This window comes from Pundamilia nyererei, unplaced genomic scaffold (assembly GCF_000239375.1).
Source record: "Pundamilia nyererei isolate P.nyererei 1_Seehausen unplaced genomic scaffold, PunNye1.0 scaffold00074, whole genome shotgun sequence".
NCBI lineage: Eukaryota > Metazoa > Chordata > Actinopteri > Cichliformes > Cichlidae > Pundamilia > Pundamilia nyererei.
In genome coordinates this window covers 1,759,340-1,772,519 of record NW_005187475.1, presented here as the reverse complement: position 1 = coordinate 1,772,519, position 13,180 = coordinate 1,759,340, and the positions used below count along the sequence as shown (strand labels likewise).

The following is a 13,180-nucleotide window of genomic DNA, read 5'->3' as shown; positions in this document are numbered from 1 at the left end:
CTGAGATCTGGTGACTGTGGGGTCAGAAGCTGCCACAGAAGATGGATACGATGCTCGGTTGGTGCAAATGGGCCCAAAGTGCGCCCCACACCATTACAGGAAACTGCCTTGAATCAACCAACTGTTGATACAAAACAAGATGGATCTGTGCTTTTTTTGTTATTTACACCTGATTCTGACCCTAACATCTGAATGGTGTAGCAGAAATACTGACTCCTCAGATCAGATAATTTTTTTTCAATATTCTGTGCTCCAATTTTGTTGAATTCATGCAAATTGTAGCCTCGGTTTTCTGTGCTGTGCATTCAAAGATGCTCTTCTGCAGACTTTTGTCGTAACAAGTCGTTATATGAGTTCCTGTTGCCTTCCTATCAGCTTATAGAAGTCTGGCTGTTCTCCTCTGACCTCTGGCATCAACAAGGCATTTTTACTTTGAGAACCGACACTCAGCCCATTACCATTCAACAGTCACTGCAAAGCCACAGCTGAACATGATTAATCACTACTGAAGGCTTAGTTGTGATGACCTGTAGCTGGCTAAACCTTAACACTGGGTCTTGGGTAAACAAACACTGGAAACCACATTGCACATCCACGATTAATATCTAAACACAACTGAAACCAACACTAATGAATGTTACTACTTCCAATGAGTCTTAAGGGGTTTCCACACAGGCATCGATTAGCAGTGAAGTGACTACCAGACACCGTAGAAAGTAAATAACATTCAGCAACTTCATGTAACAACAGGCGAAGTGGGCAGCTGCTGGGTTAAATTTGTCTTTTTTTAAATTGTATAAAGGCATTGTGCGTGAATATTTGCATGAAATAATAGTGGCCCATGTGAAATTAGACAAAGTATCTCAGTATGCACCAAAAAGGTTTTAAAGTTTCCTTCCAGTCCTTCAAAACCAGTACAGGTGATGTCATACCCCTGATATCTCCAGTTTAAAAAAAGAAAAAATGCAGGAACCCTTAACATTTTCAAGAATAGGTCTAAAAATACCAAGAAATCATGTCAGGAAATGTTTATCAGTCGTGCTGGTGTCTGATGTTTCTGCTGTTTCAGATGGAAAATTTCTTATCTAGTTCACTTTTCCAGGTCTTCAGGTGTATTTATACACTAATTTCTGCCTGGTGCCGTTTTATTTCCATGCAACACTCTGCAAACAACCACAACTGTTCCTCAGTCCTGTCACGCGAAGCAAGTGAGATAAAGTGGAATTGTTTACCAGACAATAACATGATTCTGTTTCACTGAACAACAGCAAGGAAGTACATCAAGTAGGCATGTCGGGACAGCTTGCACTGCAGCACAGGTCTCTCCCAGCGTGCTTGTCAGCGGTAGATGAATTCACATTCTGTTCTCAGCTGTTTTCCCTTCGGGGGCCATTGCACTGTGGTTTGTAAAATATCTCAGTGAGTGAAAAGGCAACAAAGTGGAGCAAAGGTAAAGAGGAGCTGACTGCCAGGAGAGTCGTGCGACTGGCAGGCGGGTCTCATTTCCTGCATCATGATCTTTTTTTCTGGGTTGTTTCTTTCAAGCACATGGGTCTAAAAATAAAGGGAACATTAATCTCTCGCTGCTAGGTGAGGCGTCAGATGACTGAATATCCATTCATATGTCCCATATTCTCCTGTGGGAGAAGAAATGTATTTGTAAGCAGAAAAGCTTAGCTGAAAGACTTGAATGGTCTTTTTTCACCAGTATTAGGGGTTTATTTTGAGGGAAAGGGGCAGTTTTTCTGTATTCTCCTGCAAGAATAAACAAAAGAATAAAAATAAACCTGTAAAAATTTTATTCCATGTGAGTAATGGAGACTCCCTAAGGAACTAACTTGCACTGCCTCGTTACTACCTGGAATTGTGCATCACTTTTAAAGCTGATTTTTTTACACCTGCACTTCAACTCTGAAATCTCTCGATTACTCAGCAAAGATGTGTGTAAGACCACTAACCAGCACAGTCAGATAGGAGCTGGTCGATAGCTTAGTTTTCTTCAAACTCTGTGTAATGTCTAATTACACCCATATGAGTGTAGTGCAAGTAATCGCATGAATTCAGTGGGTGTGCTGAACCCTACACCACACCCAATAGACTACTTACAATAGTGAGAATGATGGCTATCTGTTGTATATGAGAAACAAATTACTACAGGATTCAACAATTTGTGGAGTTCATTTGTGAAAACTTCATTTTCACATATAAACGCAGCTAATTTTTTACAATTTTTATTTTAGTGCTTCATACAGGAAAACTAAAAAGCAATTAGTGTGGAGTTGTTTGTAAGTTCCTATAATGGATCCATTTCACTTATTTGAAGCTATGCTCTTATATGGAAATAGATCAGCTTTGCATCATTAACAATCCATTCATTTGTCATTCCTTGTGTCCACTGTCTCCCGTAAGTCCAGCCTCCTTTTAGGCCAACTGTCATCTGATTGGCTGCCTTACTATGGTTATGTATGAGATAACCATACTAAGGTATCCAAACGAAAAAGGAGATCCTGGGTGTGTAATACGTAAAATAAGAAAATCATGAAAGGTTTCTTTTAATGTCAATATAAATTTTGATTATGAGATTCGTAAGCAACAAGGGTGGCCAAAGTGCTTTACAAAACCATAGATCAGTAAAATAAATACAATAAAATAAAACAGGAAAAACAAACAAATACGATAAATTGGACTTAAAACAAAAAGACACCAAAAAAATAAAACCTAATCAAACTTAAACTAAATTCAATAAGTTATTATTTTTATCTGTTTCATCAACTCAAGCCAAGTTTTCAGTTTATAACACGCCATTGTGATCCCCTGTTTATTTAATCTGTAGCACAGAACACTCCTCTGGAGCTTTTTGTCTCTGTCAGTGTCAGTCATGTTTATATTGCGCATTTCATTGCATGTAAACTCAATGTGCTTAGCATAAAAGATAAAAATCTAAAACACACTGTGTAGCTCAATGGTGCCTTTAGGCAATAGACAGATCAAAATAAAAGTTTACAGAGAAACGCAGTACAAAAGTTCCTTTTTTTTTATACTGCGTTTAGGTGTGGCAGCTCAGAACGGCTACAGTATAAACACTTGTGGTCTGAGAACACGGTTAACTGCAGTAATTCGTTGAGCAATACCTTTTGTATGGCACCAAATAAACAAGTCTGAAGCTTTTAATCCTGTTTGTCTCTGCAACCTGACAGCTAAAGAGCTAAACATCGTTTGAAACACCAGAGGTAAACATCACACTGGCCCAGCATGCAAGAGCACCACAAGCATCCTCTGCTGTTCCTGGAAAGTTGGCAGACTGTTTGGACTTTATGCTCTCGAAGGTTCCTTTTCAAGGGATATTTCCAGAGCAGCATGGAGATGGTATTTCTAAGCATCTGCCTGTCCCCTGTGTAGGATGGGCTTCAGGGTAAAACTCCAGCTGCACTTTGCTCCACTAATACGAGTCTGTTTACCTTGTTTTCCATTAGACATACAGGGGAAAAAACCTCAACTACTATGCACACTGATGGCTTCGGTTCACTAACATCACTCAAAGCAGTTTTCCTCACAGTCGCTATGGTTACAACTTCTTATATGTAGCTGTTATGTAATAGATGGTAACGAAGCGTTATTCACTGTGCCAGCGCTGTTACTATCTCTCTTGGTAGAGTCAAACTTGCCGTTGGTCCGTGAGTGACCGAGGCATAAACCGCTACAGTAATCGCATTTCTTCAATCATGACAAGTCAACGGCATTTTCATAAATATGGAATATTATCAGGTCAAAGTAAGGTCACATACCAACACATGCAAACACTGTATCCTCCTCTTTCCCGGCTAGATGACGTAGGACGCATGAAATGTAATGGAACAATTGTGGTGAACTGAAATCACTCTTGCATTGCAACTTACTAAAGTTTCCAATGTGCCAGTACAAACTTATACAGCATCTTTGGGATTAGATAGATACCAATATTCACATTTATTCACCTTTAATTTGATTTATAGATCAATATCTTTAATGATTATTAACGATATCCTTCATTTTTGGGCAGATTTCTGGGCAGCAATTTTTTTCTAATGATGTACACATTTTATGAAGTGGCTACAGAGGTTCAGTAGTTATCAGCAGTAAATATTTAAAGCTCTGAAACACAGTGGGAGGTTCAGATAATGATTCGGAAAGATTATTCAAGAAGAATGGGTCAGACTTTGCACACAGCTGTCCTGGGATCTGATGTAGTTCACCCTTCACCTTCTGACAGCTGATGTGAACTGAAGCGTGATGCTGACTGCGTTAAGAAGTTCATTTTCAAATCTTCACTTCTAAGTTCAAATAAAGAGTCAAGTTTTGCAATCCAGCTTTAATATAAATTTAAAAAGTGTTGTAGTCCTTGTAAATCAGCACTTGAAATGTACATTTTTTCCTTCTAGAAAGCCACCAGTACTTGTTTGATGTATGTAGATTTAATGTTTTAGTTTTACATGTTGTATCTGTAGCTGCCTTGATAAATCATTAATTATTTAATCTATATATCTATACACAGAGCTCACTTTATTGAGTTTTGGCTTTGAGCACAGCAGCCCTATCCATCTGATGTTCACACCTTAAGTTTGTAAGGGGCAAATCTATCAGAAGAAAGTTAGCTTAGAGGGAGGGCTTGTTGTAGGGAATCATGCAAATCTGTTCCTGTAAGAGTCCAAAATAAAATTATGTAGCTGGGAGTGAGCAAAACAGGTCACCTTAATCTACAGCTGTAGGGATGTATAGCATAGCTGAAACACAATCTCTCAGTATTGTTTATAGCTTATGATTTTAGGCTGCTGGTAGCAATTGTTTATTTTTCTCCACAACCTGCTCTCATTAAAATAGATTTCTCTGTGTCCAATCATGTGCTCTCTAGTAGAGACAAGAGACTCTGCTTTGCTGAAATGATCCAGATCCATGTGAAAATGCTCCAGAGCTTTTTAGATCATAATATTTTAGATGGAGCTGATCCCCCAGCTCCTCTTCAGAAAGAGCATGTGGAGCTGGTGGAGGATCTCTGGAGAGTGCTGGGAAGGATCCATAAAGAGAAGCCAACAGACACCAGAACAGTCTCCAGTAAATTCGAAGCCCTCCACTCCGAGCTGCTCACCTGAGGCCCGATGAACCTACAGCACCAGGCCGAGTGCTGCTGAGCGTCAAACACTGTGAGAGAGTATGTTCAGAGTATTGAATTATTTTCCCTCCTCTGCTTTGAGCAGTAGGCGAGGGAATCAATTTACTTTTGGTCCACACTGGCAGGTCCAACTGTAGGAGGTGTAGCAGGATTATCAGGGCATCAGTATGAATGTTTTACTCTTCATTTCTTTTTTACATTTTTTTCTGCATGTCTTATCTCTCACTGATGTAGACAGATTTCAGTTTACTGGTGATACCAGGTGATTGTAAAACGAAAAGGTGCCACTGTATGCGAAAAGGGTGACGAGGAGTCTCAAGTAACTCCTCTGCAGGCTTCACGAAGCCTTCTGTCAACACTATGTTGGCAGGTCTGCTGCTGTATTGGCATGCATTTCACTCTGCTGTTGCATTGGTAAGTAATCATGGCATCTGAACACGCTTCACAAACATTCATAGCCTGTGCTATTGAAATGCAGTCGCTGTGTTTATCATATATTTCGTGCCTTTTGAAATTTGGAATCATTGTCCTTAATGTGGTTTAAAAAGCCTACTATGAACCTGCGAGCTGAAACACTTCCAATGAATTGGAATCTAATCTGGAACTTCTTTTGTTTTTAATACTTTTAATATTTATAAGGATTATAAGTCCCTGCACTGTTGTTGCAATGGGTCTGTGACTCTGAGCTATGGATTCTGTATAGTAGGCAGGGGCAACACTTTCCAGTACTGACTTTCCAACTTTCCTGTGAGGGCAGATTACCATTGTTCTCTGTTTCCTTGTGTAATGTCATCCACAATATCCACAATTACAAAATGTACCACACTAGCCAAAATGCTTTTAACATTGCAATTTAAAAGCTACTTGAAAGTATTTGTGCTGTCATTGCTTTTTAGTAATTGCATCATTAACTGTACTGGGAAACCAAGCCTTCCTTGGAACCAGCAAGAATTAAAAGAGGAAGTAAGCTAGCTGTTCATGAAAGGGAAGAGTTGCTCATTTCTATCATCCTTCCGCCAATCTTCTTCCGCTTCAGTTTCGCCGAAGGGGCGGGAACTGTGTTAGCTGTTAGGATGAGAGGCGGGATACACCCTAGACAGGTTGCCAGTCTGCCACAAGGCTGATAAAGACAACCATCACTCTTACTTTCACACCTATGAGCAATTTAGAATTGCTAATTAAGCCGACCCCAATGTATGTCTTGGGCTGGGAGACAGTCAGAGTATCCAGAGAGAACCCATGCAAACACAGGGAGAGTATGCAAACTTCAAAGGCTTTAGCTGGTGGATTTGAATCCTCTTGCTGTGATGTAACAATGCTAACCACTGCACCACCCTGCTGCCCTAACTTCTATTAAAAATATACATTCTGTCTTCCACCATAGCAAGAAGATTCTACCACAGTGAACAGACTGAAGGTTTATTTATTATTTATCGCTTTTCAAGAACAAAATTCACAAAGTGCTTTACAATACAGAATAAGATGCAATCAGATAGTTTTTTTTGTTTATGTAAGCCGTGCCATGCCTTTAAGACTAATGGGCTTTTTCTATACAAACTTTGCTTATATTAAGCTTTTTTAATTGTTGTCAAAGTTCAGAAGATTATTAGGATTTAAAGAGGTGACTGTGCTGTTAAAATGCGTTCCTGTAAGACCAACAAATGTAGAGAGATATTGTGATAAAAAAGGAAAGTTAACGCTTACAGGCAGTTTAAACATGGGATATTGCAGCTGTTGCATGCTTTACTTTGCTGTTCTAGCTTGTTGTGCACCTCCCAGGTTTTATGACCTGTCACATGCAGCATGACCTGCAGGGCTGGAGATCTCAAGAAGTACCTCTGTGAAGCATCAAAGCTGCAGAGCAAGAATTACCAGATGGTACTGAGGGAGATTGCTTTAATAGTTTTTTTATTTTTTTTTTAAGAAGCGAGTTCCCCAAGAAAACCTCTGCGATCCCTTTGTTTTATCTTTTACCTTCTTCTACTCTTCTTCAATCCAGTGAAGTGTTTTGTTTTTGGGTTGGGGTCTGAGAAATGACATTTACTGTGTTGAAGAAGACGGCAGAGAGTGAGGTAGACCTCAAGTTCCAATATAAATGGTTATGGCGCTGCGTTGACATGACAGTGAGCAAGCAGTAATCAATGCCCCAACCATTTACAGGATAGTCAGCGATTGTGTTGTGTGCCTGTGGTGACTGTTACCACCCACTGTGTTCACCCCACATCAAAATTTAGCCCAAGAATACTCCTGAACACATCCCTGCTGCGATGTTGCACGTTATCAGTATTGAATCGGTTACCAACTGAACACAAAAAATAATGTTTGCATGAGTAGACAGATTTAACCGCTCAAGCAGGACACAAACAAACAGTTGCTTTCATTTTTGGAATTTAAAATCAGAGGGTAGTTTGTAACCGCCATTATAAGCAGCTTCTAAGTAAAACCTAGAGTGCGTTCTCTATTATTAGACTAGACTGAAATAAGCACTGACAACATCATATGCTGCTAGTCAAGTGTTATAAATACAAAACATTTACGAGAATTGATTGCTCTTCCTCACTCTGTGGGCACAACAAGACTCACTTTGGCCTGTTTTTTTTTTTCCATCATATGCGAACGCCATATGCTGTTATTCATCACTTTTTAGCCCTTCTGTGTAGCAAACAGCAAACATGTTTTTTGTTCAGACCCATTTCTGTGAAACAGGTGAAATTTCCAAGCAGCGCAAAGCAAAATTATCCCACCCAAGTCACTGTTGCTTCATATTTCTGTGAGTTATATTATACTAATGCATTTTTATGGCCTGTTTGCATTAAGATCTCATTCAGATGTAATATTGATGGGAGCCTGCTGCAGGTGGAAAAACAAGACAAGCTTATGATTTATTCAGCAGACAACCTGTGCCGTCTGGATGTTGACACTCAGCGGCACCTTGTATGCATAGTCGAGAGAAGAAGAATCTAAACAGCCGTTTATCATGTATATGCCCAGGATTGTTTGGGATTGTGTAAAAATCAGCCGTGGTGAGCAACCTATTTGTCTTGCTAACAATGAGTAAATCCAATAGACCAATATTTAATTATGTCTGAATGTTCTAAATGCTATGTGAGATAGTCGCATGAGTGCATCAGGGATGCAGAACTGACAACTGGCTGTTAATCTTAGCTAGGATTAAAGTGTACCTTCCCCGTCTGCCTCGCAAGTTAGAGAGCGAAACATGAGTTTCATTTAATCAGCGAGCAGCATCCCGATGTGAAGACGCTGCTCATCCAGAGAAGAAATCCCTCTTGAAATTCCACATCGTTGCACAGAAGCCATAGAGCTTAAAATGCTGTCCTACGGCTACGGCACTCTGATGGGATGAAAATATGAGGCTTTTTTTTCCCTGGTGTGAACGAAGGGTTTAATGATGAGAACCTTTGAGGCCAACAAGTACCTGCTTCCTGGTTGAATTTGCATGTTCTGATGATGAGTGCGAGGAGCTGCATGGCCCTGATGAAACCCCTTCAGTGTTGCAATCGGCCAATCTCTGATAGGCTTCTCTCCCAAGTGTCATGCTGGCTGCTTGATGTTTAACTGCACATTCAAATTATGAGCCTTCACTTGCTTGCTTTGAGTAATTTGCTTTGATAGATTGGGTTGTGTCAGTGGCTTTGATTGCACGCAATGCATTTATAGAGCTGCTTCAGCTTAACAAGCTCCATTTTCTTGTGCCATTCAGAAAACATGATGGATTTGTGCTGCTCTTCTTGGCCCAGGACGCTATCACTGTATCTCAGGAGTTTTACTTCCTGGTGAAAATAACGCTTAAAGAGAAATCATGTTGCATTTAAAAATGTTAATGCAAGAAGCTGCGATAAGAGCTTAGTTAGCTGCCAGTTATAGGTGTTACATCTTAAAAGTTGCCACTTCGCTGCACATTAGCAACACTAGCTTTCATTCGGAGCCTTGTTTCTGATCACCTGCTGTGAATCACAGTTAGTTTGTAGATTGTACTCAGATTTCTGCACATCAACACATATCAACAGATTCTGGTGGAAAGACTTTTGGTATTTGAAACTTTCTGGTTTCTACTTGTAGACCACTCATAGTGTGAGCTGTATTAACCAACCCTTTTTTAATTGCATGTCTAAAATAAGGACTGGATTTGGTGAAAATCAATCAGGCGATGATTTGTAAACAATCACTGTCAGACAGAACAGGAAGTCTCAGTACGGGTGTCGGCTGGCTATACCAGCACCAAAATTGGCTGTTGCCTTTGTAATCGTTTAATTGTTCTCAGCTTTTTAACATAGTGGAGACAAAATCTTTCAAAGCATATGTATGATTTATTCTTTTTTAATTTATAGTAATGTCACCACGCTGAAAATATTTGCTTCTAATACTTAAAGAAAAGCTCAAGGCCGAGTCATCATTTCTGTGATATCATTTCAGATTGTAGTCTATTCCTAAACTGTAGACTTAAAAGGAGAGCAGTCGTCTCTACAGTTGCATGGTACCTTGACTAACTGGTATCTTTCAAAAACCAGTGGAAGCATTAATAATAGCACTAATCTTTGATGTGTCATCCACTTGTCATGCTTCCTCTTCCACAACTGAGCCACCCATAATCACACAGCATCTTGAGCTGAATGACTGAATGTGTTTGTGATTTCCTCCAGTAGTGGTCCATTAGCTTGAGCACCAGTTTGAAAATCGAATTCAAGGTCGTCATGGTGGAGGGGGGGGACTATCCCAGCTTTTGAACAGACCCATTAGAGGTAAAAGATTTGACCATCAGAGTCGCACAATATCTGCTCTTCAGCTCCGTGTAATGTTTTCGTTGACACAAAAGAGTTGGAGAGTTGGAGTTGATGAAAAACCAGGGTGCAGCTTTATCTCCGTAGCTCTGAGCTCTTTTGTCATAACTGGAGCATAGCCATCGGGCTGATTTGCTTTTGTTGTTATCCGTTGCTCAGGGCGACCTTGGAAACAACGTGTAGTACCACCCTACCTCGTGTGTGGGTCTGCAAAACACCATCATGTTTATTCCAAATCCTGATGAGCATGTTTAATGTTGCATGCCCACCATAACTGACAGCGTCATACAAAGATTTGTTCGCTGCAGGGGCCGACCAGTGAGTGAGAGCTTTGGTGAAAGTCCAGTGCTTACAGTTGCATAACAGCACAGCCTGTTGCACAGGACATTAACCTTAGGAACTCTTTACTAGATGACCTGCTTGCTTGAGTGGAAATATTTGCTTGACCTGTTGACCCAGATAGTATTGCTGAGTCCTACTGCAGATGGTGCATTATTGATTATTGAGTGTACTGGACAAAAAAAGGAGTAAAGCTACCTTCATCTCATGATATCTGTTTTTCAGCTTGCAGATAACTTAACACTGACATGCAAATCGGTAGCTGATAACAGCATGAATAACAGCCGTGCCGATCACTAATAACCACTGAGCTGTATCCATGTCTCTCCCAGAGCAACAGCAGACAAAGTTGGTGTTAAAGATCCCCAATGGGCAGTTTAGTTGTAGCCAAATAACATCTTAATGAGATTTATTCAGATAAGGGTCAATATTGGGGGTGGCGGGTGGATTTAGAACTGGTGGCTTGAATGGCTTTGATCAATTATCAGACAATGAGTTTTCAATCAGTTGATTTTTGAGTTGAAATTGTGACATTAGGCTACCAAACTGGTCGTGAGATTCTAATAAACATTGTTAAAATCTGTTTCACAAAGAAAATTTAAAAAAGGTTGGGGTTAAGGCATTTCTAAAAAGGTAAAGGAATGGATGGATGGGACCACATATTTGTAGCCAGATTCCAAAATGTGGTCAAAAACAGAAGAGGGAGGCTGTTACAGCAGTGAATTAACATCCTTGGTTGGGTAATGGATGTAAAAGATATTTCTGCCTGTACTATGCAACTGCATTATTAGAGCTTATAATATTCTAAGAATGGTGTGTATTTACTTGTACTTGCAGAACCCAAAGAAAGCTAGTTGTGCTCCCCTCCTGAACCACACTATAACACGTACACCTCTCTTTTATCATCAGACATAGCTGTGGTGGAGATGACAGATGCCTTCCGCCAGCCTTCGCTCTTCTACCACCTGGGAGTGAGAGAAAGCTTCAGCATGGCCAACAACATCATCTTGTACTGCGACACTAACTCTGATGCTCTCCAGTCTCTGCAGGTAAGCCGCCATCATGAACAGAAGCCAATATATGCTGATATATTTGTGCCTCAGAGCAGCTCAGGCTTCTTTGTTAAAAATACTCTCAGCACAGGCAGCATCACAGCTGAAAATCTAAACATTTTATACCCTAAAAGTCAATTTCGACAATCCTTCCAAAAACCCAGTTAGCGGCCTTCTTGTTCGGTTGTTTTGAGAAATGAGATTGTGCCCTCAAACACCGTGTTGGTCTGAGTGTAGGATTTTATTCAAGGGTAGAAAATTTTGGGTAACTTTTCCAATTTTATAATAAAAACCTTGCATTTTTTTATTTATTTTTAAATAGATTACTTATTTAACATTGACATTGTTAATGCAGAAAGACAGTGAGAAAGACAGGGGCAACACAAGGTGCCCAACTATCCTGCAGAATGAAGCACAGGTCCAACCAAGACATGGCGCTCATGCCAGTGACCGTTAATAGGGTGTAAACACTAATGTTGTTCCTACAGTTAGCTCTGCTGCTAATTACCTCCAACAAGGAGGTTATGTTTTCGGTAGCATTTGTGTGAGTGCATGCTTGTGAGCGTGCTCAAGAAGTTTGGAATTAATTCTATTAGAACTTTGTAGGGGTGTAGAGAGGGGTCACGTTAACAATCCATTAAAATTTGGCTTACATCCACCAAGGTCTTCGAGGTCAACCTAATGATTTATTGCTCTAAAATTAAAAAGACCTTATAACTTTGGAAACTATGATACTTACAAGTGTGGTGGGTATTGTGGACACAATGCACACTTTTACACACATCACAAATTGCTGAAGATGTAGATGTGTATTACTCTGGTCATCGTGCAAAAAAGTTCATACTGCTTAAAGTCCATTTACAAAGAAAAAAAAATGACTGTATACAATATACTGTACAATTTCCATACAAAATGCCCAAAGAATGAGCTGGCCTGGAGGAGGTTTGCACTCTTGAACTGCTTCTTGTTATAAACTTGAAGTAATGGAACCAAGTGTTGATTAAAATTGCTCACAAAATGTTGTTTGTTTGTTTTTGTGGTCTTGTTTATGGTTTTTAGAAAGCCACATTGCTGCTGAGGTTTAGAGATTTATTTTTTAATATTTTTATGAGCGCCACAAAGCAACAGCAAATTCCTCAGCAACAATTTAGATAATTAAATACACTGGAAGTTTTACACTGGAAAGTGCTTGCAGGTAACAATACAGTGCATACTACTCAATCCCTACTAGCAATATGTATTGACCAAAGCTGTGTTTATTTACCATAAATTTCAGACTACTTCAGCATGTAACAGTGGTGTGAGTCTTGTAGTTTCTGTACTGCAGACAAAGGCATGGTTCAAACCGTCTGAGGCCCACGCAGAACACATTTTAAAATCGCCTGCTGTAGGCAACTTGCAGCAGAAGAACACTGACGCTTTTCTTTTAGTTAGTCTAGTGGGAGGAGTATTGTGGTGACAAGGGTCATGAGCCAGAAAACAAACTGTAGAGTCGACCCATAATGCACAGCCTGCACAGTCAGGGAAGGCGTGTCTTAAAATAAACACAACATAAAAAGCTGACATTCACAGCTGTATTATGTCTGCTTTTTATGGCAAGAAAATTGTTTCAAATGACGTTCTTTCCTGCTCCTGGTGGTATCTGGGAGGGGTTTTTTGTTCTGTGGTCTGCCATGGTGCCCACCCGTCTAGCTGGCTGTGGGTTAACTTGTTCTCACCATGCTTTGAAAGAATTCACTTAGACAGTTTCCTCAGATCTCTATCAGGCCACCAAATTGTTTTAAAGGAAGTTTTTTTTATACTCAGTTTTTTTCTTTAAACAATGGCGATCATGAAAAAAAAAA

The 13,180-nt window shown here is 39.9% G+C and overlaps 1 protein-coding gene across 1 annotated transcript in view; it reads left to right on the top strand.

The window, feature by feature from the left end:
* The window catches only part of map3k5 (mitogen-activated protein kinase kinase kinase 5), an 84,304-nt gene that overhangs the window by 10,612 nt on the left and 60,512 nt on the right, over positions 1-13,180 (top strand). The window contains exon 2 of the mRNA XM_005737257.2: positions 11,194-11,333. Coding sequence (XP_005737314.1) covers positions 11,194-11,333 — 140 coding nt within the window. The remainder of the gene's footprint in view (positions 1-11,193; positions 11,334-13,180) is intronic.